Source organism: Anas acuta, chromosome 15, assembly GCF_963932015.1.
Source record: "Anas acuta chromosome 15, bAnaAcu1.1, whole genome shotgun sequence".
In the NCBI taxonomy this organism is placed as follows: Eukaryota; Metazoa; Chordata; class Aves; order Anseriformes; family Anatidae; genus Anas; species Anas acuta.
Genome location: NC_088993.1, coordinates 13,342,677 through 13,369,797, shown reverse-complemented (window position 1 = coordinate 13,369,797; position 27,121 = coordinate 13,342,677). Strand labels below are relative to the sequence as shown.

The following is a 27,121-nucleotide window of genomic DNA, read 5'->3' as shown; positions in this document are numbered from 1 at the left end:
TGGCAGATTTCACAATTTGGTAGGGATGTTGGCAGTCATTTTGCTCCTACTTCTAGTTTTTGAGATTCTCTTTTGATTTGGCGTGTGCTAATGTTTGCTTTCATTAGGACAGGGGTTTTGAAGCCTGAAATCATTCTGCTGGTAATCTAAAGAAGGACAAAAAAAAAAAGCTGTCATTGGAACTTCGCAAGAAAATTACAACTAAATGCACAAACAACTGTTACCCCCTTTCCCAGCCACCTTTGTCATTACATCTGATAGCAAGGGATTACATCCCTGTTAGCTCCTGTGTTTTCATCTTGTAGTCTCTAGCTCTGCTTCCCAGTTCAGGATGGGCTGATGCAACCTGAAAACATTGTGCTCACTGGATCCTGGAATGATTTACACTACCTGTTCTGAAGATCACTGAAACAGTGATGGTGAGACTGAATCCCAGAGACTCTACATTCATTTCAGAACCTGGTGCTGGGATCCCTCCATTTCGGCTTTAGAGATTTGATTACCACACAGTAAAATTAATTCTGTTCAGTGTTCTCCAAAAGGTTTGCATTCCTTTTCATCCCTGCGGAATGACCTGATGCTCACCTAATGCTTTTTTGTTACACTAATAGATGAATAATCTGGTTTACTTCTGGCAAGAGATTTGTGGTCATTTGTGGTCATCCCTGAACAAAGAGATTTTATGCCAGTTTATCTTTCAACTCTTGAGTTAAAAACGTTGCTCGGGGAGCAGCAAAAGAGAAGGGACTCCCTGCGAAGATTGCGTACTCAGCTGCTTCTCTGAGGTAGGAATATTTGTGAGCCTACAAGGAGAGTATTAGTGGCAGAGGCTTCTCTGATGGGTGTTCCAGTGATGCAGAATGATTCCTTCGGAGAGTCCATCAGCATCTGGGAGTCACCGGTGTGTGTCCAGGAGATGCTCTGCTGGCTGACTGCGGAGTGCTGGAAGCAATCGGCTTGGCAGAGTTTCATCAGTCAGGCTGCCCTTTGCTGTTGAGGAAGCAGCTGCATGCTCGCATTTTTGTTTGGCAGTGTGTTCTCTCCCTAGGGGCTGCAGCACCATTTGATTAGGACGGAGGAAAGCAGACCTCTCGCAAATATGTATTATATTCCAGCAGAGCTTTGTTAATCTTTTGGTCTCTGTGTTCTGCCTTAGGAAGGTGCTGAGTGAAAACGCCAAGGAAAGTCAGGAGGAAAGGAGATGCTCAGCTGTTGCACCTGAGTCTTGCCTCAACCTCTGTTGCAGTTCAGACTAAAATCAACAAATGCATGCTGCTGTTCAGAGATGTTCTGTTCAGAGATGTTTGCAAACCTGACACTTCTTGACACACGAAAAATCTAGTAACACCTGAGCTCCTTATTTTCCTCCCTACCTGCACCTACCTGCTTTCCTGTAAGTGTTTCTGTCTGGAATAGGATGCTCTGATCTCCAGGGACTCTTCTTTTCCTGAACATAATGTCATTTTGCCATTCCCCCAGCTTGCTTTGGTACTGTGCTCCTTAACCAGCAGTGTCTGCCTGGGAGATTATGTGAACAGTGTTGATGGAGTAGATTTTGAGAAGTTCCGGATGTTTCTCCGCGTTCTGTATTTTATTGCAGCTGTGAAGGTCACCTTTGCTTTGAGGATCAGGGAGACTTGGGTACCGCCACCTCTGGACGTGGAGGTGCTGAGTTGTGCACTTAATGTGGTGCTTAATCCTTTTACTGCCTGAGTGGTGTGGACCATCCTCTGCGTTCTGTGTCAGTGATAGCACCTTGAACTCAGAGATTACCTTCTGGCCAAAGATGCTGGATGGTTTTACAGAGTGAATATCATCTTTGCATTAAGGTGAGTGGGAAAGGAGTTTTGGAGAGTTTAGCAATTTGCCCCAGGCGTCCCAGCAATCGTTAGGCAGAGCGAGAACAAAAGCCAGGTCTCTGCTGCAGAACTATGCAGCTTGCTTTGAGGTAGGTGGAGTGACTTGCCAGGAATAAAAATGTGGGTATTTTTTTGCTTGGTATTATATCTTGCATCAGTTGTTTCGCAGTGGCTTTGTTTGCACCCCTTTCTCATAGCTCAACCAGTGAGAATTTGGTGTGATTTCATTATAATAAACCTCCTGTCGAGAATTCCTGATGTTACTAAGTGACTGTCCCTCTCAAAACAAAACAGAAGAAGAGGGATTGGTCTGTCCTTGGGACTTTAGAGCAAGAGAAAGATCTGGTTATTATCTCTTTGTCCAGTAAATCTTGATAGCGTGTTTGACAGGAGCTCATATCTTGCAGATGTTTTCCCTATATCTTCAGTAATTATAACTATGACTTCAGCACTTTTTCAATTTGCAGTATCATTTTTTTGGTTAGCACCCTAGAGTCTTTGCTTTATTCATGCTTCGTGTTGTTCACCGGCTGCTTTTTGTCTCTCACTTGGGGGCGGCATTTCACTGCCGCACATCCAATCCAGTAGGAGACTGGTTCTCGACAGGCAGTAGCTCTTGCTTTTGTGATGGAAATCACCCTTCACCGCCCAGCACAGAGCCTTCGGTCCCTTGGCTGTTGCAGTTTGCGATCCGATGCCCAGGAGTACAAGTCCTTGGAGGTACGGGGACATCTTCTCACAGCCAGTCCAATTTCGTGTGTTTTATGTCCTTGCTTGGGGTAAATTAAGAACAACTAAATCACATCGAAAACCATATAAGCAGTGGCCTGAGACACATACTGGTTGTGCTCTAAGCCTATCCATATGAGATAATTATGTCAGTAAGTAATGGTCTCTGTTTTGCCTTTGCAACTTTTCTAAAACTCAGTGTCACTTCACTGTATACTAAATTTATGAAAAGCTTTCAGAAGTCATTGGGGAATTTTCCCCTCCACCTTTGCACCAACTGACAGCTGCCACCTACCTCTGGTCCAGCCCCTGTAAAATAACAGGGTGGCTGCGAGGCTTCTGAGCCAATACCAACCTTCATTTGTAGCTGTTGTTTCCCACTTTATACAGGCTGTGCATTTGATTGTAAAACCAGGAGAACTTTCTTGAGAGCAGCTGGATTGAATCCCTAAAGCAGCAAGGCATTATTTAGCAGTGTCTGATCCCAAACTGTCCTACTGATTGTGATCTCAAATGATGCAATTTTGCGAAAGATCAGTAAATTCTTCTACGAAGCATCAAAACAGCGTTTTAAATTAGAAATGACCATTTAACCCAGTGTAATTTTGGAGCTGCTAAAACAATGCTGTACGGCTACCAATCTGCAGTAATGGTGCACTAATGGGTTGAAGGCGGAAGGTATTGGCTCCCGTGATATAAACGAACAGATAGCTCTAAAGTGAAAACAGGCACATGCACGCCTTAACTGTTGAAAGTTGAATCCCATGGGTAAGATTTCAGATTGAACACTAATGAAAATTTCATTTCAGCTCTCACAATGTTTTAATATGCAGGTTCGCAGTATGCAAATAAACTGAAGTCTGACTGCAAGTGGCTGAGTTACTTCTGTCACAGTCTGCCACCCCCATGAGTAAGCTGTCTGTGGCTTTTTTTTCTGAAATCAAAGTTTTCCTCCTGTTTTCATTACAAGCCAGAATCTTGTTACATATCTGTGTGTGTCTCTAGCGAGAGAATTAGTGATTCCCACCATTTCTTCAAAGCGTTTTCATGACATCCCTCTATTGTTCCATGTAATTCATAAGTGCAGTGCACAGAGCTATATGTTTTTAATTTATGATTGAATTCTGAGCGTTACAATCAGTGCTTTCCTTATCAGAGTCATCCTGGGAGTGCAGCCATGTTTTGGGGTTTCCTTCTGCGTTTCAGCTGCAGCTTTGATGTACATTATTCTACCTCCTTCTCCTGAATCTAATGGAAAGATGTGGTGATGTGCTTTTTTTTCCCCCTCCTTCCCCAGCTTATACCTTCAGATAAGATTTGCTGGCTTGGACCATGTTGTAGGTCACCTCATGCTAGCCGCACAGTAAGGCCATCTAGCTTGAGCAGAGGAACTTCATCTTATATCTTCTTTGTAGGTGATTAGGTTCATAAGGTATTGTGAAATTACCCAGGGAATGGGGGGTAGCCAGCACAAGGAAACTGAAGCGATTATCGGGCATGTTAGGACGCACAAGGCTCCATATTTCTGTGATTGGAAGCAGGTACAGCCTCGTGCATTTAAATTGTGTGCTAACTTTGTTGAAGAGGAGAGGCAAGAATTTATCTGAGGAGGTAATTAATTTGAAATAGCTATTAATTAACATTATACCTAAATTTGCCAGTCATCGCACTTGACTTGAATTTGCAGACAACTGTTGCATATCAAATACTGCTACGGGTAGCTTGGGCTTTGGCAGGCTGTAGGAATGCCGTGCTTTGCAGCTGTGCTACGGCTCTGCCAGGCTGACCCTCCTCCTCTCCCCCCCGTGCCTGCCCTCCCAGCACGTGCCTTCCCTTCTGGGGACCCGCACTTTGGATTTATGGCTGCGCGAGCACGGCCCAGGAATAGGCGGCTGTGTGTGTTCACAGGCATTCCACCCTCGTGGGAAAGAATAAAAATGACTGGTTTGAATCTGAGGCAGTGAAAGTGCTGCGTGCTTCTCTCCCTTGCAAAGTACCTGCATTGTCTTGGGGTGGCTGTTAAGATAATCATGGTTTCTGATGAAAGCAGAAGACTCAAATGATGTTTCGCAATGAAGGTTGTTTTGATTTATTCCCTGCATGCAGCACACATAATTTTGCTTCCATAACTCTTTGAAGCAAGCTTTAATTTTGTGTCTCTGGTTGTTGCTGCTCCTGTGCTGTGCCATACCTATGAGCTATTTAATGTGCAGCGTAGAGGAGTACATTAATGCAGGTCCACAAAGAGAGCGCTTCGATTTGCTAATTGCTTGTAGAGCGGCGGGTATTGTTGCGGAGAGAACGACCACTCATTAGAGACTGAGCAGCTCGTTTTTTCTGACAAGTGAGTCCCATCCGAGCTGCTTGCCTGTCGGCCAGGGCAGCTGGCTCACTTTCGGCCCCTGGAGTGGGGCGTGGGGCTGCTGATGCTGCTACCACCTGCGTTGGGATCACCGGTTTGCCTTGGTTTCATCCCCAAGACCCTCTCGGACCAGCCTCCATCAGCATTGTCAGAGCTGGAAGAGCTCCCGACCCCTGTGCTTCCCTCCTGCACACCTGCTGTTTTCCTGTGTTTGTATTCACATTAGAAGTGTGAGATACAGTGGAAATAGCTACAATTGGAAGGTATAGGGGATTAATTATTGATGAAGGGAAGCAAGCTAAGCAATTCAGAAATGTCTCCTTGGGAGCTGAATCAGTTCCTCTCCTTGGAAACTGTTCCTGCTCCTTCCAGCCCCAGCTGCTGTATCCTGGCAAGGCAGGAGCACAGGTTATCTCTCCTTCCCTGCCGCTCTCTTTTGAGGATGACAGCAGCACTGACAGTAGATTAGACTGTGTTGTCATGTAAGATGAATGTTTTGAATTGACAAACCCTGTTTTTTTGGAGGCTTAAAGTAATTGACTGAATACTTCAGAGGATTTTTTTTCCCCTGCTTATGCTACTTATTTGATTTTCTTTACCTGTTTGTGCTGCCTTCTGTGGGCAAATCGTCCTTTACATGTATTTGTCTATCTGATTCTTAAACTCGGTATCTGTTTGCTTATCAGATTTCTTAATGCTTGAGCTCAGTGATCCGTGGGAATTTAACACGTGTATTAAGTAACATGAAATTCCTTGGAGCTTTAAGATGACTTCCATGCATATCCTGAAAATGCAGCACAAGATTTTTGTACTGAGAGACTCCTGAGACACCAAGGTGAACGTGTTCAAGCTAAAAGCAGGTAAAACAGAGTGGAGCCACGTGTCTGTAGGCCATTGCATTTGCCAGCACACAGCTCAGAGACGGGCCTGGCAAACTGCTCCAGCATCTGCCGCAGAGGATGCTCCCCACCTGCCCGGGAGTGAAGGACCCTCGCGTACCCACCTTGTCTCCCTCCCTGCCCACCTGCAGCGCCTCAAGCTCACTGCTCATGCGTTCGCTGGCCGCGAGTGGGCAGAGAGGATTGAACCAAGAAATCCACCAGTTCATTCCTGGAAAGATAAATTATAAGAAGCAATATAGCAATATTTCTTTCAGGTCCTTCCAAGGCTGCCCAGCGGTGCCGGGGCTCAGCTCACCATCCTGCGCCGTGCCAGAGCCCTCTGCAGCTCCGTCCTTAAAGTGCCGCGGTGGCTGGCAGCTCCTCCGAGGCACTCTGATTAAGTGAGGTGTGGGGAGAAGTTCAGAGCCTAATTTCTTCTTCATAATTAAAAATGCGTGCATCTGTCATGCTGCTGGTGATTAGGTTGTATTTTCTTGTGGCCTAGTAGGAATATGGCAGTGAATCACTTCGCAAGCAGCTGTCCTCTAACAGCTGAGCTAGGTTCAATATTTGATTTAAGCTAATAAAAAGTCCGGGGTAGGGCTAATGTTTACAAACTGGATGTGATAAAGCATTCAGATCATCTGTTTCACAGGCAGGCGAGAGCAGGCGCAGGGGACCCCAGTGCTTCCAGCCCCAGGGCGCGAGCTGCCGTGCTGGCGGGGTTCCTGTGCGAGCGCCTCGGCTGGGCTTAGCTGTGCTGGAGGAGCCTCCTCCTCTGCAGCTGTGGGTCACACTGTAATGGCTCACAAGGCATTAAATATGTCCCTTTTGCTCTTCTGTGAGCGTTGTAGTCAAACCATACATTTAAGAATCTTTTAATCTTCATAAATCATTTCTTCTAGCAATCTAGTAAGCTTAGTTGCTGTTCTCTGAATTCCCACTAGTTCAGCTACTTTTCCCTTTGAGATGAGCTGCCTAGAAATAAATGCAATGAAGAAAACCTACTCTGTGATTTAATTCTTATCTGATTGCTTCTCCAAATCATATTGATCTACCATTAGCAAGCTGCAGTTTTGGACTTGCTGTCCAGGTTTGCCTCTAGGTCTCTGTTGGCGTAACAGCTTGACAGGTTTGTATTTGGTTATTTTCCCCAAGACATATTATATTTAAGTTAAATTATGGACTATTTCCTGCTCGCATTTCTCATTTCTCTCATCCCTTTGTATTATTTCTTTCCTGTCCAAAAGATTTTGCAGCTTCTTCCTGAAGTAAAATATATGAGGCCTTTTTCTGTCCTTTTTTTTCCCTGGGTTTTATCAACACCTTGTACTTTCAGACATTCTTACGCTATCTAGTTAAATGGGTTCCTAGGGTGCTATTGTCTTGATATTTTAAAGAAAAATATTTCCTCTGTGAAGGTGATCCAAGCTCTGAACAGGTTGCTCAGAGATGCTTTGGAATTTGCTTCCTTGGAGAAAGGCAGAACTGAGCTGATCGAGAGTCCTGAGCATCCTGGTGTAGCTGACCCTGCTCCAAGCAGGGGATCGACCTGGCCTCTTCCAGCCTAAATTACACCTCGATTCTGTGGAACTCTGTACTGTCTAACAGGAGATTGAGTAGAAAATTAACCCTCAAATTTAGGAGTGGTAGCTATGCTAGGCAAATATGTAATTCTTCACAGCACTTTGCATCTACTTCAGAACAGTTCCCATTTAAAGGTCATATACGTCTTCATATAGATAAGGCTAATAAAAGTACAGAGAAGTCAAGATTTTTTTAAAGATCAAAAATATTCTGTCAGTCTTAGGGTGTTCTGCAGAGGCTACGCCAGCATCTCCTGTAAATAACATCTCTGAGGGGATGTTTTCTAATTCTAACGCTGGTGTAATTCTACCTGATTAAATATTAGCGGGGAAAGAAGTCTGTCCCAGCTGCCTGCAAATTTCTAGTTACCTGATGTTTCAGCATCAAACTTGGTGATAATTTGAGTTTTTCTTCTTACTTGCTTGTACATGCACTCGGCGTTTGGTTGGGACTGGCATCTCCTGCGGTGTTTAATGAGTGTGTCTCATTTCCTTGTGCCAGGTCCCAGACTTGTATTAAAACCTTTTTCATCTTATTTGAGTGTCTGTTCCTTAAATATTGTCACATCATCCCAGGCCCTACACAGCAAGAATCGGTAACTTTTTCTGTTTGCACTGAGCTCTGGGGACGGGGAGGTTTTGAACTGTTTTGTTGTTTGGTTGCGAAATTAAACTTACGCTGTGCTGAACCCAAAGACTGTAATTTTTTGTTTGCTTGCATTTCAGTGCCGTTGGCCTCCAAAGCTTAATGTTTTCCTTTTCATTGTAATAAACTGCTTGCTGTTTGCTTCTGGTTTGGAAGTAGTACTCAAAAGACCCATTTCATGTGTGGAGAGAGATTGTTAGAGGGGCTCTGAAGGGTTTTAATGAATATCTGCTTGAAATTATGTGAATTAGTTTGCAGGAAGCTTTTTTTTTTTCTTATTGTGTTTGTTTACATTGTTTAAATTAGTTTCTCTGTCATTAGTTGTGTCTATTTTCTGGGCTTTCTGCTAACTAGAGAAAGGCTGATTGCAGGCTAGCAAAGTGCTGTGAAATAGAAGACGGGAAGAAATTGCACTCAAGTAGTAAATGTGCCTACTCTTAACCATCTCCAAAATACTCGTGTTTTGTTTTGTTTTTTTTTAATTCTTCCTCATAAAGAAAACTTGGTGAAGGCTCTTCTTCTGCGTCAGGTTCCCAGTTCTCCAGAAATTATGTAAGGGTAAGGCATTTCCACTCTGGTTTGAGGTTCTTTGAATTTCAAACTTTCTCTTCAAACAAACAAACAAAAAACGACCACTTTGCATTAAGTCTTTCTCACAGGAATTCAGTAGGGTTGTGTTGCAGAGAGGCTTTTCTTGGTATTCTACCACAATTGTGGAGACTAGTAAAATCAGCCACGTGCCCTGAAATTTCAACAAGACATTTTTTTTTAAGTGCCCTTCACACTCCCTCTCCTTTCAGGAGTTTTGGGCAAGCATCTTCTTTCTCTAAAGTTAAGCATAGGAGAAAGAATTAGATGGGCTTTCGACCATTCTTCATGACTTCAAAAGAAACAGAGAGGAAGCACAGTTCTCTGAGTGGACCATCAGACTGAAATTTGGGATTCCTGCCCCAGTGGCTCTCCTCTTTCCAATAAACCTGTTTGTTCTTGTGTGTGTAGACCGCAGGCTCTTTGGGACAGGATTGTCTCAAGTAATAGGATGCTCATAGGGCATAACAAGACCCACTTAAAATTCCTTTTCAGTGCAGAGAAAATCATATTGTGGCTTTTGTAGTTTGGGGGTGGGGGGAAAGCAATGTAGTCATATTAAAATTCTGAAATATGTCCCAGACATTATTTTCTATTTATTTACTTTTTTTTGTTTGTTTGTTTTGAAGGCTCAGCTGTCTCAAGTTCTGGAAGAAATGGGGAATCACAAACAAAGAGCAGAGATGGTAAGTGTTCATTTCTTTTTAAACGTTTTACAGTAACATATGCAAAGTTCAGTGCCTTTGAACAGTGGATCAGTTCCAAATACTCAGCTCTGAACAGCAAGTAAACATTTTAAAAGTTTGTATCACTGTTGCTAGTCTTGGCACTGTTTGTCTCTGCGGTTATCTGGAGCAAACATTGGATAAGATCTAGTGATCTGCCATCCTCTTTTTTTTGGCAATTTGAATTTTTTTTTTTTTTTACCAGTTCTCGATCAGAAGGAAGCATTTAATTTCATCCTGAATTAACTGCTTACTTTGGGGGCCTTTGATTCAGTCTCAAGTGTGCAAAGGACAAGCAGATGAGATGCAACAATTACTACAAACTAGTATTTTATAATGCCTGTTAATTTTCTGCTGGTTTTGTCTTTTTTATTGGCAGTTCCCTCAAGGACCAAAAGTAATAGAAGCCACAAAACCAGGCAGTAGGGAGGTTTATATGTTGTTTCATGACTGTTGTATATGATTCTTCATATTCAGCATTAAACTGAGGTGTCAGCATTAAACTGTTTTGTGAACCAATGTTTTTGCTGATGGGTGAGTTGCAGGATTCCTGCAACTTTTCCAGTCACAAGAAAAATGTGAGCAGTATCCAAGATGCAGACACTCATTCTCTAAATATATTTTACGTTGGGTTAATTTTGTTACTAATTAAAAGATGGGCTAGTAAGTAGGTGCTAAACAGATTTTTGCTTTGTAAACCAAATGCTCAACAACAGTGCTAATGTTAGACTTTAGTCTTCTGCTTAACTCTGCTAAGGCGCTGAAGGTCAGAACTGGTGTGCCCTTGCTGTTCTATTAATAGGGTGCCATACATCTGATAGTTTCTTTTTTTACTTTGTCTGTGGTCCCCCATGTTGTTTCAACAGCAGATTTGCATTAATGAGAGCGTTAATTGACTCTGGGTCTGGGGTGGTCTTGCATTGTGGGCAAATGTTTTTGTATGCTCAGTTACTTTCTGTGGTGATGTGTGATATGTCCAAAGAAAACAGAATTAATCCTATTTACTATCTGATCTTGTTACATACTGCCTTGTTACAATTTTAAATGCTATACAATCAACTTTGTATTGTGCTCTCTGGACATATCAGAGGATAAATTTGCTGTTATGTTTTTAATGTTCTGATGCTCATTTTTTTAAAGCATTTCAAAGTTTTTCTTTTTGGCTCATTAAGCCTGGGGTTTGAGTTACTTGTTTGCCTTCAAAAGCTTGTCGTATTAAACAAGCTAGCAGAGAGCTGGAGAAACTGGGACTTGCAGTGTTAAAGCATTAATTGGTGTTGTGCATCATCCATCAGCAGAGGATAAAGAAGCAGTCAGTGTTCGATGCCTATTCCCAAGGGTTACTTGGTGGAAAACTGCAGGTCGTATGATCTTCGTTGTAAGGCTTACATCAATCTCACACGGACAGGCTGTGTTCTGTAGTGCTCTAGACTGTGGTTTGCAGATTTTGAGGTGTGGGCTTTATTCAGCATTTTGAATTTTGTTCAGCAAATACAAGAAAATTGCTTCAAACAGAGGGAGATTGCTTTTCCTCTTTTTCCCTTTAGAGGAAAAAAATGAGAGTAGGTAGCTCCTTCTTTGGAGGAGCTATCTTTGGAGGAGCTTTCTTTGGTTCTCCTCCATCCCCCAGTGAAACCTCCCTGGTAGGGAAAATGTGTCACTTCTCCTCTTCTGCAGCGTGAGGGGTAGCAGAGGTCTGTCCCCTTTGGTTGTGGCCATTTCATTACCCTCCTGCCTCCAGGCTCCAGCCATTATTCCAGCAGCCTCGCTCTCCTCCATGCCATTGAACAAAAAGTTCTTTCCTTGTTTATTTTCCCTCTGTCCAGATCAGTGTCTCACCTGGATGGCCTTATTTTCAGACTCATTCAAAGTTGGCACTTCAGCCAGCACTTGTTTGCCTGATTTGGATTCCTGGCGTCTCTCCTCCCTTTTCATCCCTCTCCCAATTTTTCACCTCTGATCCACTTCTTGCTGGTTTGATGCTAAGCCGCCGCGGCTGGGAGGGTGCAGAAGAGCTCTTCCTGCTCTGGGTGCTGACAGATGTGGATATTGCTTTTCATCAGCCATTCTACAAACAGACTTATGGCTCTAAGTGAAAAGGAATAAACACCTGTCAGGTGCTATCGTACAGTCTGATGGGTCTTTGGGCTTCGGGGATAAACCTCTGTAGAGGTGACATCTCTGCCGCCACCCTGAAGAGTGCTAATGGCTTTCTTACCTTCCCCAGAGCACTGGAAATGAATTAACATGCTCTAGGGCTAGGGAACTAGCTGGTCGCATCTCATCAATGAGTTTGTTGGGGCTTCTTGTATGCAGCAGGGAGCATCTCAGATGCCCTGGTAAATCATTCTTCACGGAGCAGTACTTAAAAGTGACATATCTGTGGGATAAAGATGTTAGGATTGTGGCCTCAATAAGATGGCATCTGTATTTGTGCCCTTGGTTGGAGAGGGCCTGTTTCAGAGAATTGTGCCCATGGGACGTTAGGAGCTGAACCTGTGCTAGCCCAGGGCACGAGGTCTTCGTAGAGGAGCGCGGGACGGGCTTGCAGCGCTCGCTGCCGCTCAGTGCTGCAGCACGCCGGTCCTTCGCTTGTCAGCTAAAAGTGAGCTGACTACCAGAAGGAGGAAAAAAAAGAAATGTAAATGTCTTCAGCTAATTGCAGTTGACAAGACAAAGGCAGTTTGACTTTCCAGTATTAATTAGCAAACCCATACTAATTAGCTTGTATAAGCACAATTCATGCTTCTTTCCCTAAATGCAATTAATATTGCAACTGAAGACGTCTCTGGGCTGTGCCGCTGTATCATTAACATACTTTACCCTAATTAGACACGGCCAGTAGTGGCTGGAGAAATGAGTTTGTGATTACAACCATAAAAAATCCTCTAATATTTTATATCCTTCAGGGAACTCGAACCTAGAATTTATTTTTTGATTTAAGAAAAATTACCCTTATCATTGTGCTGTGTAATTATAACAATGAAACTTTGATTTTTCTCTCCCTCTAACCCTTCAGTTATTTATTTTTCTTTATTCCAACGTTGAATGCCTTCCTGTTAGAAGGAGGCAGTACCTGTGCAGTCTTCCGAGAGATGGTACATATCAGAGTCACCAGGCTGCTCAGATGACTTAATTTTCCCCCACTTTTGTGAGTGTTCTGTTTCCTTTCTTCTTTCCTTTCTAATGTTTTTGTTGTTGTTGTGCCCTAAGCACGTTTCTTTCCTGCAATTTTTGTGTATTTATGAGCACTTTTCTGACAATTTTATCAGCACTGGAAGTTTCCTTTATCAAGGGTAGCGTTCAAACATCTTTACTTGCAGGATGTACCAGGAGATGGCTTGTAGGGTTTGCACCTATGGCTGCCTGTTTTGTGGTCCCAGGATCTTCCTACTTATGGTATGTTAGTTTAGTGCTTGTGTCATAGAGCTGAAGGCTAGATTCGCTCACACCAAAGTATTATGGAAAATGCTTTCCTGATTGTTTCATATTATTCTTTCTTTCCCTGATGGAGGGAAGCAGAACATACTTCTTTCTAATTTTCATCTGCGTTTTTCTTATCCCTGTATAGACAAGACAAAATAGTTTGGCTCAGGCTTGCCACCGAGGCAACAGCTGTGATCCCTGATCTTACACTTTGCTTCAGTCTGGTTCTGTTGCAGGAGGCATTTATGTCAAGATTCTTTTTCCACCATTAATCCCTGAGGGAAGTGAGCCTGGTATTTATAAAAGAAAAGTATCACCTGTATTTTCACTGCCCTGAGGTGCTCTGGGTATCTTTGGCTTTCATCTTCCAAAGACAGGTTGGCCCATGTGGGCTCTGAAATCTAGACTCCTTATTGGACCAAATTATATTTCATCCTCCTGCAGATTAAGAAGGATGGATATAAGAATCAGAAGAATTGCTTAGCAGGGTGGGAGGTAAAGAAGATTTGAAGTCCAAGGATGTAGTCACCGCAAAATGAATGGCATAAAACGAAAGTCCTTACAGAAGAAATAAAGACACCTTGAAATGACAATAATGAGTTCCTCTTGCCTTAAGTAAATGTGTTTGCTAACCCTCTGCAAAGAACAGGAAACCTTTATTTAAGGGCAGCAGGTCAGGAATAGTTAAGGAGCCAAATCATATGTTCAGTCCGATGAAATCGTAATGTTTGGGATTAACTTAAATGTCAGTGACCAGCTACACTGATGTTTATCAGGAGAAGTAATGAAGACAGTAGGAGGATACAAGGAAGAAATCAGCTCAGAGAACGCTGTGCCTGATGTAGTTGGGACCTGGCTGCTAACTGGAAAGCAATATGGAAAAGTTGCAGAGAATGTGGGAAAATCACAGAAGTCATCAATAAATAAACATGAGATCCATCCACACTGTTTGTAAACCATTCGCATTACTACTGAAATACTTCACTTTCTAATGGTTGCATCAGACCTCTAGGCCATAAATAACTGTAACTTCTGATACTTAAAAGAAATACCCCGTGAGGTTCAAAATTCTGTTACATTTGACTTTACAGATGGTAACGGTAACAGGAAATAAGTGAACTTTGCTATAGGAAGAGCTGCCTTAGATAATTGGACAATACAGCTAATTTAATTCTTGTATGAGAGTTATTAAGCATAAAGCAAGAAATACAACAGACAAGACACAAGAATGACAAAAGTGGTGCTCATTAGTGGAAATGTTAATTCTCCGTATTATCTACAGTAGGCTGGCAATTAAATGTGGGATTAGATTACCAAGGCACGTTAGTTATAAGTAGAAATGAAACTCTGACAGAACAGGCATGGCACCAACAGGTTGGGAGGGGAAGGAGGATAACCGACCGGGGCAGGAAGCCTCCATCTATCAAAAATGTATTTGGTCATTTCCAAATTGATTTAGCAAGACGACAGCAAGCCTCCTTAGCATTTGACAGATCTTCTGCTAGCACCTGATATGAGACTTTAAGCCCAAGACAGATGAGTGGTGTGACATTCAGCTGAGCAGCAGCGTGAACGCAGCAGTAGTTTTTTAGTAAGGCAATTTTAGGAAAATACACAGTTCTTAAATCAGACTGAAAAACATGAGTCTGGTTATAAAGAAACAGCAAAAAAGTTGATCTAGAATGAAATGATAGAGTAACAGGCGACTGGAAGAGGACTCTTCAGGTCATAAAGTCCAGTCCTTTGGTAACTGAGGCAATTGCAGCATGTAGATTAGTTCATCAATTTATCAGGCTTGTCTTGGCAGTGCTTAGCTTGTTTGTCCCATTGCTGTCACTGAAAGACTGCTCTGATAGCTAGAAATCTTCCAATTCCAGCTGAAAATATATGTGCAGTTAATATCCTTTCTTTTTTTTTGTGTGTGTTAATTTTCTCCTTAAACTCCAGTGACTGTTCTTCCTCCCTCATCTTTATGCTGTGACATATTTATAGAGAACAATTGTTCTCTCCCTGCATTTGCCTAGGTTAAACAAATCAAGCTCCTCCAGCGTTCTCTTAGAACAAGCTTCTCAGGCTCCTCACGAATCCTGCAGCTTTCTTTAACTCTCTTCCCATTTTCCTTTGTTTCCTTTGAAGATCAGTAGCCAGGGTGGTCACATCACTCCAGCTGATTTTTCAGCAGTAGCTTGTACAGGAGCATCTGCTACAGGCATGAACCTGCCTGTGCTGGATACAGCTCGCCTCTTCCATTGCCATTTCCACCGCCACACAGCACTGATGGTTGCTGATCGTCCACCCAGCTCTTTGTCCTTCTCTCTGGTTTCCGACCGATGAAGACGCAGTTTCTAGGAGAGGTTCTTGCTGTTTGGGAGACTTGCCCTGTTAGGTTTCAGTTCTGCTACTGTCCCGTCAGTCTTCACCTAGCTTGTTCCTTCAGACATCTTTCTGCTCATCTGTGATAAAGCCGCCGAGCTTTGTGTTATCAGTAATTGTTGGTGTTCATATTTTTGGCCTGAGATGTTCAGTAAATGTTGTTACTTTTAAATATGTTTTCACGATCGATGTCTGAGTCCTCTTTTTGTCTGCCAGGTAGCTTTAATTCAGCAGAGCCATTTGTTGCTTCTCTGTTGTGTGTATACTTCCCAGTGTCAGTGTTCACATTTTTCATTTTCTCTTGTGGTTCTTTTAGTTTAGAAACACGATTTGTTGGAAAGAGTAGGGTGAGTGTGCAAGTCATTGTTGTCCCATTTCAACTCTTCTGCCTGTGCTTTCACTGAAGAGCTTTGGCTCTCCAGGTGAGCAAAACCTGGAACAGAGAGGCAGGAGTGCTCAGAGCATCTCTTCTCCTCTCCTTTTCCTAGATGAGAGCTCGCTGTCAGTGCTTGTTGTAAACAGGCACATTAAAATTAGTCCTTGCTGTTCCCCACGGTGTAGCAATACAGTGAGCTCTGAGGAGCAGAAAGAGGATTTGTTGTCCTCGCTATTAGGAAATGATGAACGGCCTCAGTTAGTTATGCTGCATCTGCTGCACGTTCCACCTTGGAAAATTCACGTTCGAACAAAGCTGTGGCAGCATCAGAACCATCTGCTGCGGGTGACTGCGGGCAAAGCAGGGAGGGTGCTGAACGCACCGGGGTCTTGGCAGATGAATGCCGACCTACTGCCTACAGCCCAGAGAGGGGATGGGTACAGCACGTTAGACTTCCACGTGTTGATACCTACTTGTGATTTTAATTAGGTTAGAAGTGACTTAGTCAATTCTTGTGGTTTATCTCCGCTTTAAGAATCTAGCCAGGCACATAGGATCGAGTAGTACATCCCCTTCAAATTAAAAACAAATAAACTGTCTGTTTAAAAGTCCTGTAGCACAAATGAACCTGCTGTTGGATCCATTAGCATTAAAGTTTTATGGAACCTGGCAGCACCGTTTGGTTTCAACAGGACAATTTTCGTTTTCTCGTGGAAGATGGTAACAGCTGACACAGGTTAAAGACTTTCACACGGCAGTGGAGGAGACGTAGCTGCCTGAAGTGTAGCAGTGCTGTGCTGCTGCTCCTTCCCTGGGCTCCCCGTGGGAAAGGAGCTGTTGGACTGGGGGAAAATAGCCAGACCCGAACCTGGATGGCAATTCTGGCTCCTCTGAGCTGCAGTGATCTGATTCTGATGGGACACAATAATAACTTATCTCCATCTTGCTTGTGGCAAGGTGGGGAACTGGTTTCCTTCAGCTTTCCCAGTCCTGGGAAGTTGTACCTGCATCAGAACAGGGCCAGCCTGAGCGGTCTGAGCTGAGAGATGCAGTTCTGGAGGCACAATTTATCCTCAGCAGGAGAGAGGATGTGCAGATCTCTAGCTACTGGATTTAGGGAAGCACTGAGGGCATGTTCAGTGGACGTGCCTGCAGATCAAAGATTGCTGGATGCTTTTCTTCTTGCCCAGGGCTGGCTTTGTATGTACAAAGAGTGAGCTAAAGGCTTAAAAAAATGTGTTTCAAGCCTGTTTCAGTCCTCGCACTGACAGCCTAATCAGCTTGCTCCATTATTTGTTTTGCTTTCGATCTCTTTCTGTTTGAGTGCCATTAGAAGAGCTCGCTCCCAGTGTTTTTTGCCTTTTGCCGTTAAATGCTGGAGGTAGGTAGTGCTGGTGGCAGGCTGGGGTCTCTCTGAGCTGCTCTGTCAGGGCAGCAGAGTCCTCCAGCAGGAGCTGTGAAACCTAATTTATCCGCAGAGACAAGAAGATCATAGAGCACAATTCTTCCTGTGACCTCTCGGTAAATAATGAATGGCAGAGCCCTGCCTTTTTGGAATCGCTTAATTGAGGCTGACAACTCTTTGTTGTACTACAGGATCTAGCTTGTCAGGAGAATTTTAACTTATTTATGAATATTTCATTAACCTCTAAAGACTGGCTGTAGAAAATCGAGCTCCTGCCAGGCCCTGTCCTGTCGCTGGTGTGTGCAGCGCTAATGTCACCCACGGCACATCTGTCACAGCTTCCCTTCCTCTTGGAGCTGGGCTTCGGAGCTTCTTGTTGGTGGCAGCAGGAACATGTTCACCAAAGGTTAAAATGCCAGGTTTCTGTTCTGGCACCAGAGCTGAACATGCGGTACTTGAGAGGGAATTGACTTTTTGCTTTTTGCTCCCTGATTGCTTGCTGGCAACTGAGGGAGACCACAGACATGGTCTCAAGAGGCTAAAATGCGCAGAGTGATCTTGGCAGGCCCTATAACCTTCACTGTTTTTCCCAAGGAGGGAGATTTCCCACTTCTCACCCATTAAAAACCCACCGCCTGTTGTGGCAGAAGGTCCACACGAAGGGTCATTGAGCTGGAAAACCAAGAGTGCTCTTCAATCTCCTCTTAGGGCGTTCTCCAGGAAGGGCTTGGGGAACCAGCCTCCTTCAAGTACCCACCACTTTCCTGAGGGCAGCTGGAAGGCTCTGTCGAGTGAGCTGCCTCTTTCCCACGGCACTGGCCATGTCCCCATCCCTGGGGACACAGGAAACACCCTGAGCATGAAGCCTTGGTGCCCCTTGCTCACCTTTCTCTGCAGGGATGTGCTGGCAAGCCGTGCTCCTGGCTTCGCTGAGCTGCCAGGCGGGGACGGAACCGTTCTTAAAAACGCCCTGACGTGGGCTGGGGGCTGTTCCCTGGGAGCTGGAACGAGAGGATTACGTTGGCTTTTTCAAGTCCAGCACTCAGTGAAGGCTCCTTTGTTCTCGTGCAGTATTCAGCAGAGATTGATTCCACTGTATTTAGGTTAGGAGATGAAGGAACAAAAATGGATGTTAGATTCTTCTTTCCTTTCCTCTTTGATCTTCTTCCCAGGTGGTCGCTTGAAATGCATAGGTTCTTCTCTGACTGCTCATTATGTGATGATTTTTCAACAAGAAAACTGATGGGGGGGAGGGAGAGGTGGGATTACAAGCTACCATTTCATGAGAATTTGTTGACTGAATGCTCCAGAAACTGCTCAAAGGTATATTTTCGGGAAACAAGCTGTATTCAGAGTTTGCACGGAGGAGGTACAACGTCTTTGTGGGCTTATTTGGTGCTTTGCCACCGAATTACAGCAGCTGGAAGACTTGCTTCTAGCAAAAGTGCCTACTGCTGTGGGAAGGAAGTGACCAGAGCCACGTTTGCCCCAAGAACAGCCAGCTTCATTGCACCGGTCCCACGGCTGCACGCAGAGAGGTTGCAGCACGTCAAGTGCTGAACAGGTTCCCTAGGACTTGTGCTGTGTTTTGCTCTTCTAACCAGGAGTAACGGGTAGGAGGTGTCAGCCGTTTAAGGCTAATTACTCTGGAGCTTCCTTCTCTCGGTGGACACCAGCTGTTTTGCTCTCCCCGGTGGGAGGAGCTTTCGGTAGTAATTAAAGGAAACAGTCATCTGCAGGCTGGGGAACGTGGTGGAGCGAGGCTGATAACGGCGGAGAGGCTCCGAGCTGAATGAGCATGGAAATTAGGTGATCCTTCTTCAGAACGAGCCGTGAGAGCGAAGAGAGAGGGTTTTGAATGCGGAGCTGTCAAGGATTTTTGGCTGGTGCACAGTGGCGACGAGGTGCCGTAGCAGCGCCTGGGGAGGAGGGCTTGGGAGCTGCAGTAGGGCAGAGGGGGACAGATTGCACATTCGTTCCTTCTTCTGAAACAGCGAGTTGAAATCTGTAATTACACGTCAATAAACTCATGGGTTTAACCCAACGTCTCCACTCCCTTTGCACAGTGGGTCTTTTGCTCAGGATGTTTGCTCCTCTTCCCCTCAAAGCATCCAGTTCCATTCATCTTGATCTCAGAGATAGTTTCCCTCCTCCTGAAATATCTGGTAACACGTATTTCCAAACTGCCACATCTCTCAGGCATGAGGTTTTGTTTTTAGGTAGCCCTGCGTGGAGCCATGAGCTGGACTCGATGATCCCAGCGGGTCCCTTCCAGCCCGGGATATTCTGTGATTGTGTTTTGCACCCAAGTACAGGAAAGAGAGAAATAGAGCATAAAGTGGGGAACGAAGCTCAAGAAGACAGAACTGCAGTAAGTTGACACCCATGGGATGAACATGGGCGATGTACTGTTGAGATGCAATGGATCGGTGGGTGAAGCACCTCCAGTGAGATGTTATTGCTCATCAACAATAACCCGAGGAGCGCAGCACCTGTGGGGCTCTGCAGGGTGTGACAATGGGCAAGGGGAGGTGGGTGGGCGCAGGGTTGGCAGCTCTGGGGTGAGATGAGCGTTAAGAAGAGGACAGGTCATAGGGTAAAGGCAATTTGGGAAGGCTGTAGTACATGAGAGGCTCAGCTCGCTGCGTGGGCTGTGCTGGGATTTGAGGCACGACGTGGTGATGCTTCCTTCACGCAGACAGCTGGGCGTGCAGCTCAGGCTCCTGATGGATGCTGTTCATACATGAGCATAGGAAGTTTGGGACTGCCGTGGCGTTGGCCTTATTTTGCATAACAGAAATCGTTCCCTGTGGCACACCGTAACTGTGCGGTTACGTATGGAAACCTTAGGATAAATTGTTATTAACCACGTGCCTGTGCATCCCTCCTCTGCAGCTGCTACGGGCAGAGCCGTGTTCCTGTGCAGCAGGGCTCATTTTGGCTCGCTGAAGCTGCCTGGAGTTTCACCAAGTCGAGCTTGCGCAGCACCATGTGGAGGGGAGGTGTTTGAAGGAAAGCTGTGGGCTGCCTGCAGATTGGGAATCAGAGGGGAGAGAGGTGAAAGCTCGTTAGGGCTCCCTTGGGGTAGATGAATTAGTTAATGACTATGCTGTGCTTTGAAAATGCAAATGCTGTGTCAGAGCTAAGTCTGATTATAATAATCAATCTTCCTTTTGAGAGGGTGCTGGAGATGGGGGGGGTGGGGGAAGAGAGGGATGAGACTGGGCCTGAATTTTTAGATGCGAGCTTCTCCGCTGTCCTTAAGGAAACCTGCTGCTGCTGTCAGAGTGCTCGCAGAACCACCGAGAGGCAAAGGTGAATTTCGGAGAAACTCCTTGCAGGCGCTGCTGGCTCCTCAGCAGGCTCAAGTTAATTTTGTAATTTGGTTGCTTATGATTGTCCTGGCTGGTAAGGGAGGCGTTGGTGCCTGCTCGTGTGTGCGAGCTACCCCTGCTAATGGCAAAGATAGAAACTGCCTCATAAGCAGCATCCTCAGGGGATGGCGAGAGAGGAGGGTGGCTGCTGCAGACGTCCAGCAGTGACAGCTCCTTCTCCCTTGGCACTTGATTCGTTTGTAGCAAGCGTTCCCAGTAATTACGCCTCTTAATTTAGGAGAGTGAGTGGGAGAAAGGAATATAAATTTGTGTATTAACTTTAGAGATTGGAAATAGGGCAAGCGAACCTTCTCTCTGGGAGATTATATTTGGAAATGAAATGGAATGACATTCAGTATAAACTTGAAAAATTGCTCTCTTTTTACTGCAACAGGAGGAGAAAAAACACAATCCAGACTGTATTGGAGAGAAGCAGAAGTCAGCATATGTCCATTTCCCAGCTTGTGTGTATCTCCAATAATATATATGCATGAATACGTTTTTAAGAAACTGTTTGCTGGAAGCTTGCTCCAAGCCCCGTCTCCTCAGTGATAAAAGCACGCCAGGTTTGTTACAGATTGGGTCACCCATAGAGAGTGGCAGCTCTCAGCTAGCTAGCCTTTGTCATTAAAGAGGAAAAAATATATTTATTATTTTGGTTCAACCAAGTGGGAAATGGGTGTTTCTAAAATACTTTTTATTGAATATCTGATTTTCTTGGGTTTTATTGCTTTTGTTCTACAATAGCATCAAGGATTCATTTCCCTAAGAAAACGTGCCAACTAATCCCGGGCTGCTTAGCCTGTTTCTAAATGACAAGCAATATTTTGCTTTGCAAGTGATGTCCTATTTCTTTGAAGAAGAGTTAGGTTAAAGAAGAAAAAGGCGCATTTCATTAAGAAATCTGGCGAGGCTTCATTCTCCCCATGTGTGCTTCTCTGCAGGTGTTACAAGGGAGCAGCCCTTCAGCAGGCGGTGGGCTGGGTGCAGGGAAGAGGTGGGACTGCATTTCCTGAGCAGAATGGTCGATGGAAGTGCTCAGCGTGCCATTTTACTACCTTGTAGTATTGCTGGACACTGAAATTAAGCTCAGTGGTGTTTATGTATGTTGGATTTCTGTCCTGACACCGTTATTTGTAGGTTTGTAGACATCAGGTCACCAAGCTTGTCGTACTTGCCTGTGGGAAGAGAGGTAAATAAGATCCTTAGTCACTACTGCATCCTTTGGAGAGATGCACAAACACCATCGCTGGAGTAACTGGCATATTGAGCGCCAGGGGAATGGTAGTGTGCCTGTTTTCAGACCTCAACATATGGGGTCACACTCGGGGTCCTATTTCTCTGTTCTATCCTATTTTAGTACACGCTCTTCCCAGATCTGCTTGGTTTTCATACGCTTAAATATTTATGTATTTAAATAGCTTCTTAAATTGTGTTGAGACTTGTAGTCAAACACAACCTCTCAATTCACCTTTCCATGGTGGCTCCATGCAATTCAGTTCCTATTTATCTCTGCTTTTTAAAATCAGCTCTTTTGCTGAGGAAGGCCTTTCAAAGGACGTTGCATCAGCCCATTGTTAACTAAACCTTTAGACATTTATAATAGATTCAGCATTTCCTGCTTTTTGCAGTTCCAAGACTGCTGAATGATGTGCAGACACACTTCATCAGGATAAGATTGCTGTATCAGCCCCTCACTAAAATTCACTCATTATTCAAGTAATAGCTATATGTTTCCAGCATGTGTTCTATGAAATACGTGTACATGATGTGGAAAAAAGAACCCTCCTTTTTCTCAACATGCAAAGTTGAAGTACTTTAGACCGAGACCTTTTTGAATCTCACTACCTAAAATGAGGCACTTGGACTGAGAGCTGGTCGTTATTTTGGGCAGTCTGGTCCAATTTTCACAAGTCTGCAAATGCGGTTTACAAGGGTGACTGGTTTAATTTAGAAAGCTAAGTCTATAATAAATCCCATTTTGAAGATGGGTGTAGAGAGTGGGTGCGTAGGATGCTTTGGAAATGCTTGTCTGTGGGAACTGCTGGAACCAAGGGGGAGGAACAGTGGGTCCGTGGCGTTGCGGAGACTCAGAGTACTTGCTTAGGAGGGGACAAATAGGGGTCAGAAACAACAAATGCCAGAAATACACCAAGAAAATCTGATGCCTAAAATAAGGCTCTGTCTCTTCTAGCTGTCAGGAGATGAATTTATAATTTTATATTTCCCCTGTCATCTCAAAGGTCTTTAAATAATTTGTACAGAAGAGAAAACCAGAGAGGAACACATTTTTTACGCTGCTGTGGGTGTTTGCTAAGTCATTAACACTTGGAGGAGAACCACCATCTTGAAATCCTGTCCAGGCAGGTTTCAAAGTAAGGCTGAAAGAAGAAAGATATTTCATTTAATTAAACACTAGATGAAAATCCACGTTCTTCTTTCCTCTCCTTCTTGGACTGTAAATAGTAATGACAGTATTTGCTTGGGAAAAAGTATTTGCATTTCACCTTTTGGTATATTTTTGTATATGGTCAGTCTGAAATTATTCAATATGCTAGATGTGCCCTGATCATTTTTGACTGGCAGCAATGAAGCTGAACTGAAATCCATGTTTATGAAGCGAAAGAGCAGAAAAGGTTCTGGATAAATGGGATCAATTCAGGTTGAGAGCAAGTGGCTCCAGTGTATTCTGAAAAGAGAACATTGCATAGTCAAAATGTTAAGTACCTGTTTATGTGTTTTATTCACGAGTCATGGGCTCTGACACTACTCATTATTCTGCCCTTTCCAGTGTCATAAAAACCTTGGATGACTTAAAAAAAATAATAAAAAAAGGTTGGGGAAAGCTTGGCTTCTTTTCAAGTTGCTAATATATTCTGATAGTGGGGCTATCACTGGGGGGCTGATCGTGGAAGGTGTTAACCCTGAGGATCCTGCAAGAGTTGTAGGTCCCTCTAGTGCAATTTTCAGAATAAGGGATGCGATGTGGCGTTAGGGGACAACGTGTTCCCTCTCTGCTCCCCATGCTGGTTAAAAGAGCCAGATCGACATAAAAGGGAGCTGGAGGACCGGAGCCTGACCTAGGTTATTTGGTACTGACTGGGGGAATAGAGCACCGAGTGGTAATTTAAGCAGCCTCTTTCCCTACTGGGTAATGGATTCTACTGGCTTAATGTATTCAAAATAATAAAAGTTTAGCTCATCCAGTTACATAAAATTGTTGATAAAAACTGGGAGAGTTTAGACAGGGATGTTGAGTTAGCCCAAAAAGCGGAAAATGCCCGCTGAAGGCAGTAGCTGGTAAACAAGTGAGACTGGGACTAGAAATTAATTGAGCAAAAGGGATGTGTTGGGAATTAGGCAGAAAAAATAAGAAACTGTTCCATTCTGTATCTTTTCTTGAGGCCGTTCTTTGCCACTGATACCAAGAGGACAAGTGAACAGAGAGGGACAAACTTTGCCACCGCAGTGTGATTTCATGTTTATTGCCTGGTCCGAAGAGCTGTCCTGGGGCATGGTCTCGGGAAGCTCCCCACAACTTTTTTTTTTTTCTTTTTTTTTTCTTTTTCCTTTGCTTTCTGTCTTGACCACATCACGGCAGCACTGGGAATGTCCCGCCGGAGGAGGTGGCAGTGGCTCACACAGCACCAGGCTGGGGCAAATGTGTGAGGTCTGCCCAGAGGCTGGTGAGAACATGCCCTGCTTGGGTTGTGCCATAGATGAAACTGCAAGTAAAAGGAGGGTTTTATCAATGGATTCCTTGGTTTTTGCTCTTTTTGCTGTTTTCTTCATTCTTATTCTGTGAGAACCTTTTTGCTTGCACTGTGCTGCTTTCAGAAAAGCAGAATTGGATCCCAACAATAAGCTGCTTCAGCTTATCTCAACTAACTTTCTTTTTGCCCTGAAAAAGACATAAATAACATTTTTAATATCCTCTGTGAGATTGGCAGGCAGGGATGTTTTCATTGCTGAAACCCTAATAATTAAAAGAAGCAAGTAACATTTGTGAATGAAATATTTAATACCTTAACTGTTTTACTTTCTTTATTTTTCATAAAAGGTTAATGAGATTTTAATGGCAATAATTTGATATGGCATGAAGTTGTGCCTTGGCCTGAACTTGAAACTCTCCGGGAGTTTTAATCACAGTTCAGGGAAGCAGGTTTGTGTCAGCGCTGAACCACCCGAGCTGGTTTGTTCCACGAAGTTCACACCGTTCCCTCCTCTCTCTTCTCACCTCGGGGACATCAGATTTACAGTCCAGGTAGTTTTGGCACATGAAAATTGGGAAGACACAGAAATGGCTTAATATGCCATTACAGACCCTGTGCCCTTCCCTCCTCATTCTCCTGAACTGCTTGTTCTTAGAAACCCAGCAGAATCTCATCATGCCAATACTGGCACTAATTTGTCACTGCTGGATCTCAAGCAAGACGTGCTCTGATGCCTTCCACTGCAGCACTCACTTCAACATCTGTGCATTCACTCTCCCATCTCCTTTTCCCATTACACACCCGGTTTTTCCCTTTCTACAAGACCCCAGATCACAGCAGCACATTACTGGCTCCATCCCCTCCGTTCCCCGTTCTTTCCCAGGAAGGCAGCAGTGATTTATCTGCTCGTGTCGGTGCGCAGGTGGTGGTTGGACTCAAGGCTGAGCCCGCTTAGCCTGTGATAAATAACATATTTACCAGCCCCTCCATCCTCAAATGCCATCCACACGCGGTCCAGAAAGCAGCACAGAACTCGAACAGCAAACACATCCAGCCTTCAGCAGACGTGGGAACCAAGAGATGTGATGAGTGTTTTCCTGCTAGAAGTAGGTTGGAATTGAAGCATGCTCCTCATCCCGGTACCTTTGATTCATGGTTCCGGAATTATCTGGAGCGCTTGCGTTATCCCCATCCATCTGTGATGGGCTGAGCTGGGAGAGATAAGCTCAGTAATCAGAAAATTGAGGGAAGCATTTCTGGCTGTGATAATCTTATCAGGCAGCTAATATACATTAACGTTTGTACAGCCTGATGATGCAGGTGGGCTTTTGCGTATATATTTTTTTGTATTCCTGGATGCCTTTTGACAAGCAGAGGGAGAATGCAAAGCTTTGGAGTGCCAGAGAGAAATTTGGCTAAAACCTTTCCCTCTTCTGCTCTGTCGCTGTGCTGTCAGAAAGAGGAGGAGAATAACGCAACCCTCCCTTTCCTGTCCTTTCATGCTAACAATGCTGCCATGTTCTGCCTGTCTTTTCTGGTAAACATGGAAGGGCAAAGAGGCAATATGTCAAAATCTCAGTTCTGGCTCAGCACTATGACTGCACGTGTCAATATGCTTCTCTTCCTCCGGAGCCGGGAATTTCTGCCAACTTGCTGCCTTTGCACAAAGTTTGCCTTTCCGATGTGATTTTTCTCTACTAATCAGCGTTGAAAGGAATGGTATATTGATGGATTATTTCTCTGATACTGAGCTGTCTGTGGTCATAAGTTTTGCATTTGCAATTAGGGCTGGATTGTCCGTAGATTTATTAGAGGAATTAGTCATCAGCTGCAAGAGACAGATGACAAGGAAGTCCAAAATCTGAAGGATGAGTGAGAAGGAGGTCTACGCTGGGAGAAGGTGCTGGAATAGAAGTTCCGTATATGCTAAGTAGTTTCTCTGCTTAAAATTCATAATAAATTACTTTCTGAGAGGTTTAGAAACAAGTGACATGTGTCATTTATTCATCTGTACATTGTCTTGATAGCTGAATTAGGGGTACAGACTTCCGTAAGTCAGGGGACCTGCAAATGGTTGAGTCTGGGTAAGAATTTTCCATGTCTGTTGAGTTTTGGAGTATTTTCTTGTGAGTTCCTTCCCAAACAAGGCCAGAGGCAGAAAGTATTATAGTTTATCGTTTCTGTGTTCCACCAGATCTACCTGAGCAGCTTGAGCTACAAATGTATATTGGAAATTGTTGGAAATATTCCCCAGTGGTTTCGATTCAGTGTGTGTGTCAGTCTCGTCCTGGACAAGACAGCATAATCCTGTGGTTCATATTTTTAGGGGAGGAATTGATGCTAAATGAGGTTGAACTGTCAATACTTAATCTCAGGTACCAGAGAGCTCCTAATACCACACAAATAATTCTCTGCATCTAATTATCCGTGAGAGATGTGTTGGGGAAATCTCCAAAGAAGAAACAGAAGCTTTGCTTACAAAACAAACAACTTTTTGTGCCTTGTCTACTTTGGAGAAAATGTTGGGGAAGGTGAAAGGGAGCGCAGAGGGAAGCAGGATTAACTGAGGTTTTGGCATTCAACACATGAAGAGTTGTGCTACATGTCGGTATCCTGAGAGGGGTCTGACCTGTGTAAGGTGTCCTGATTCCTTTCTCCAGCAAAAAGGTATGCTGTTCTCATGTCTCTGGTTCCCTTCATTAGTACTGGAGGAACTCATGCCTTTTCTCTTCTGCAGCTGGAGGTGGAGATGAAGGTCCTGAAGTCTCAAGAGTGCACGGCTGAGCAGAGTACTTCCATCACCAAGGAGGAGATTAACTCACTCAGGTAGGCAAAGCTAGGAGAAAGCTGGGAAGACTTTACTGTTTTCAGTGGAACTAATGAGAAGTTCTAGCTGTTCTCCTTGTCTGCTATGGTTATTGCCATCTTATGGTGGAGCACCAGATACAGGACGTCATCATGCTACAGTGCACTGAAAAGTGTCTGCATATTGACTGCCTGTATACGTAGGCTGCCTGCTATTCAGGGAACAGCAAGGTAACATTGCCCGGAATGTGTTTTCCTTATATTTCTGAAGTA

The 27,121-nt window shown here is 44.2% G+C and overlaps 1 protein-coding gene across 3 annotated transcripts in view; it reads left to right on the top strand.

Annotated features, from left to right (window-relative positions):
• The window catches only part of MAD1L1 (mitotic arrest deficient 1 like 1), a 346,583-nt gene that overhangs the window by 160,422 nt on the left and 159,040 nt on the right, over positions 1-27,121 (top strand). For all 3 annotated transcript variants that reach the window (XM_068699483.1, XM_068699481.1, XM_068699482.1), the window contains exons 13-14: positions 9,281-9,337; positions 26,781-26,869. In XM_068699483.1, coding sequence (XP_068555584.1) covers positions 9,281-9,337; positions 26,781-26,869 — 146 coding nt within the window. The remainder of the gene's footprint in view (positions 1-9,280; positions 9,338-26,780; positions 26,870-27,121) is intronic.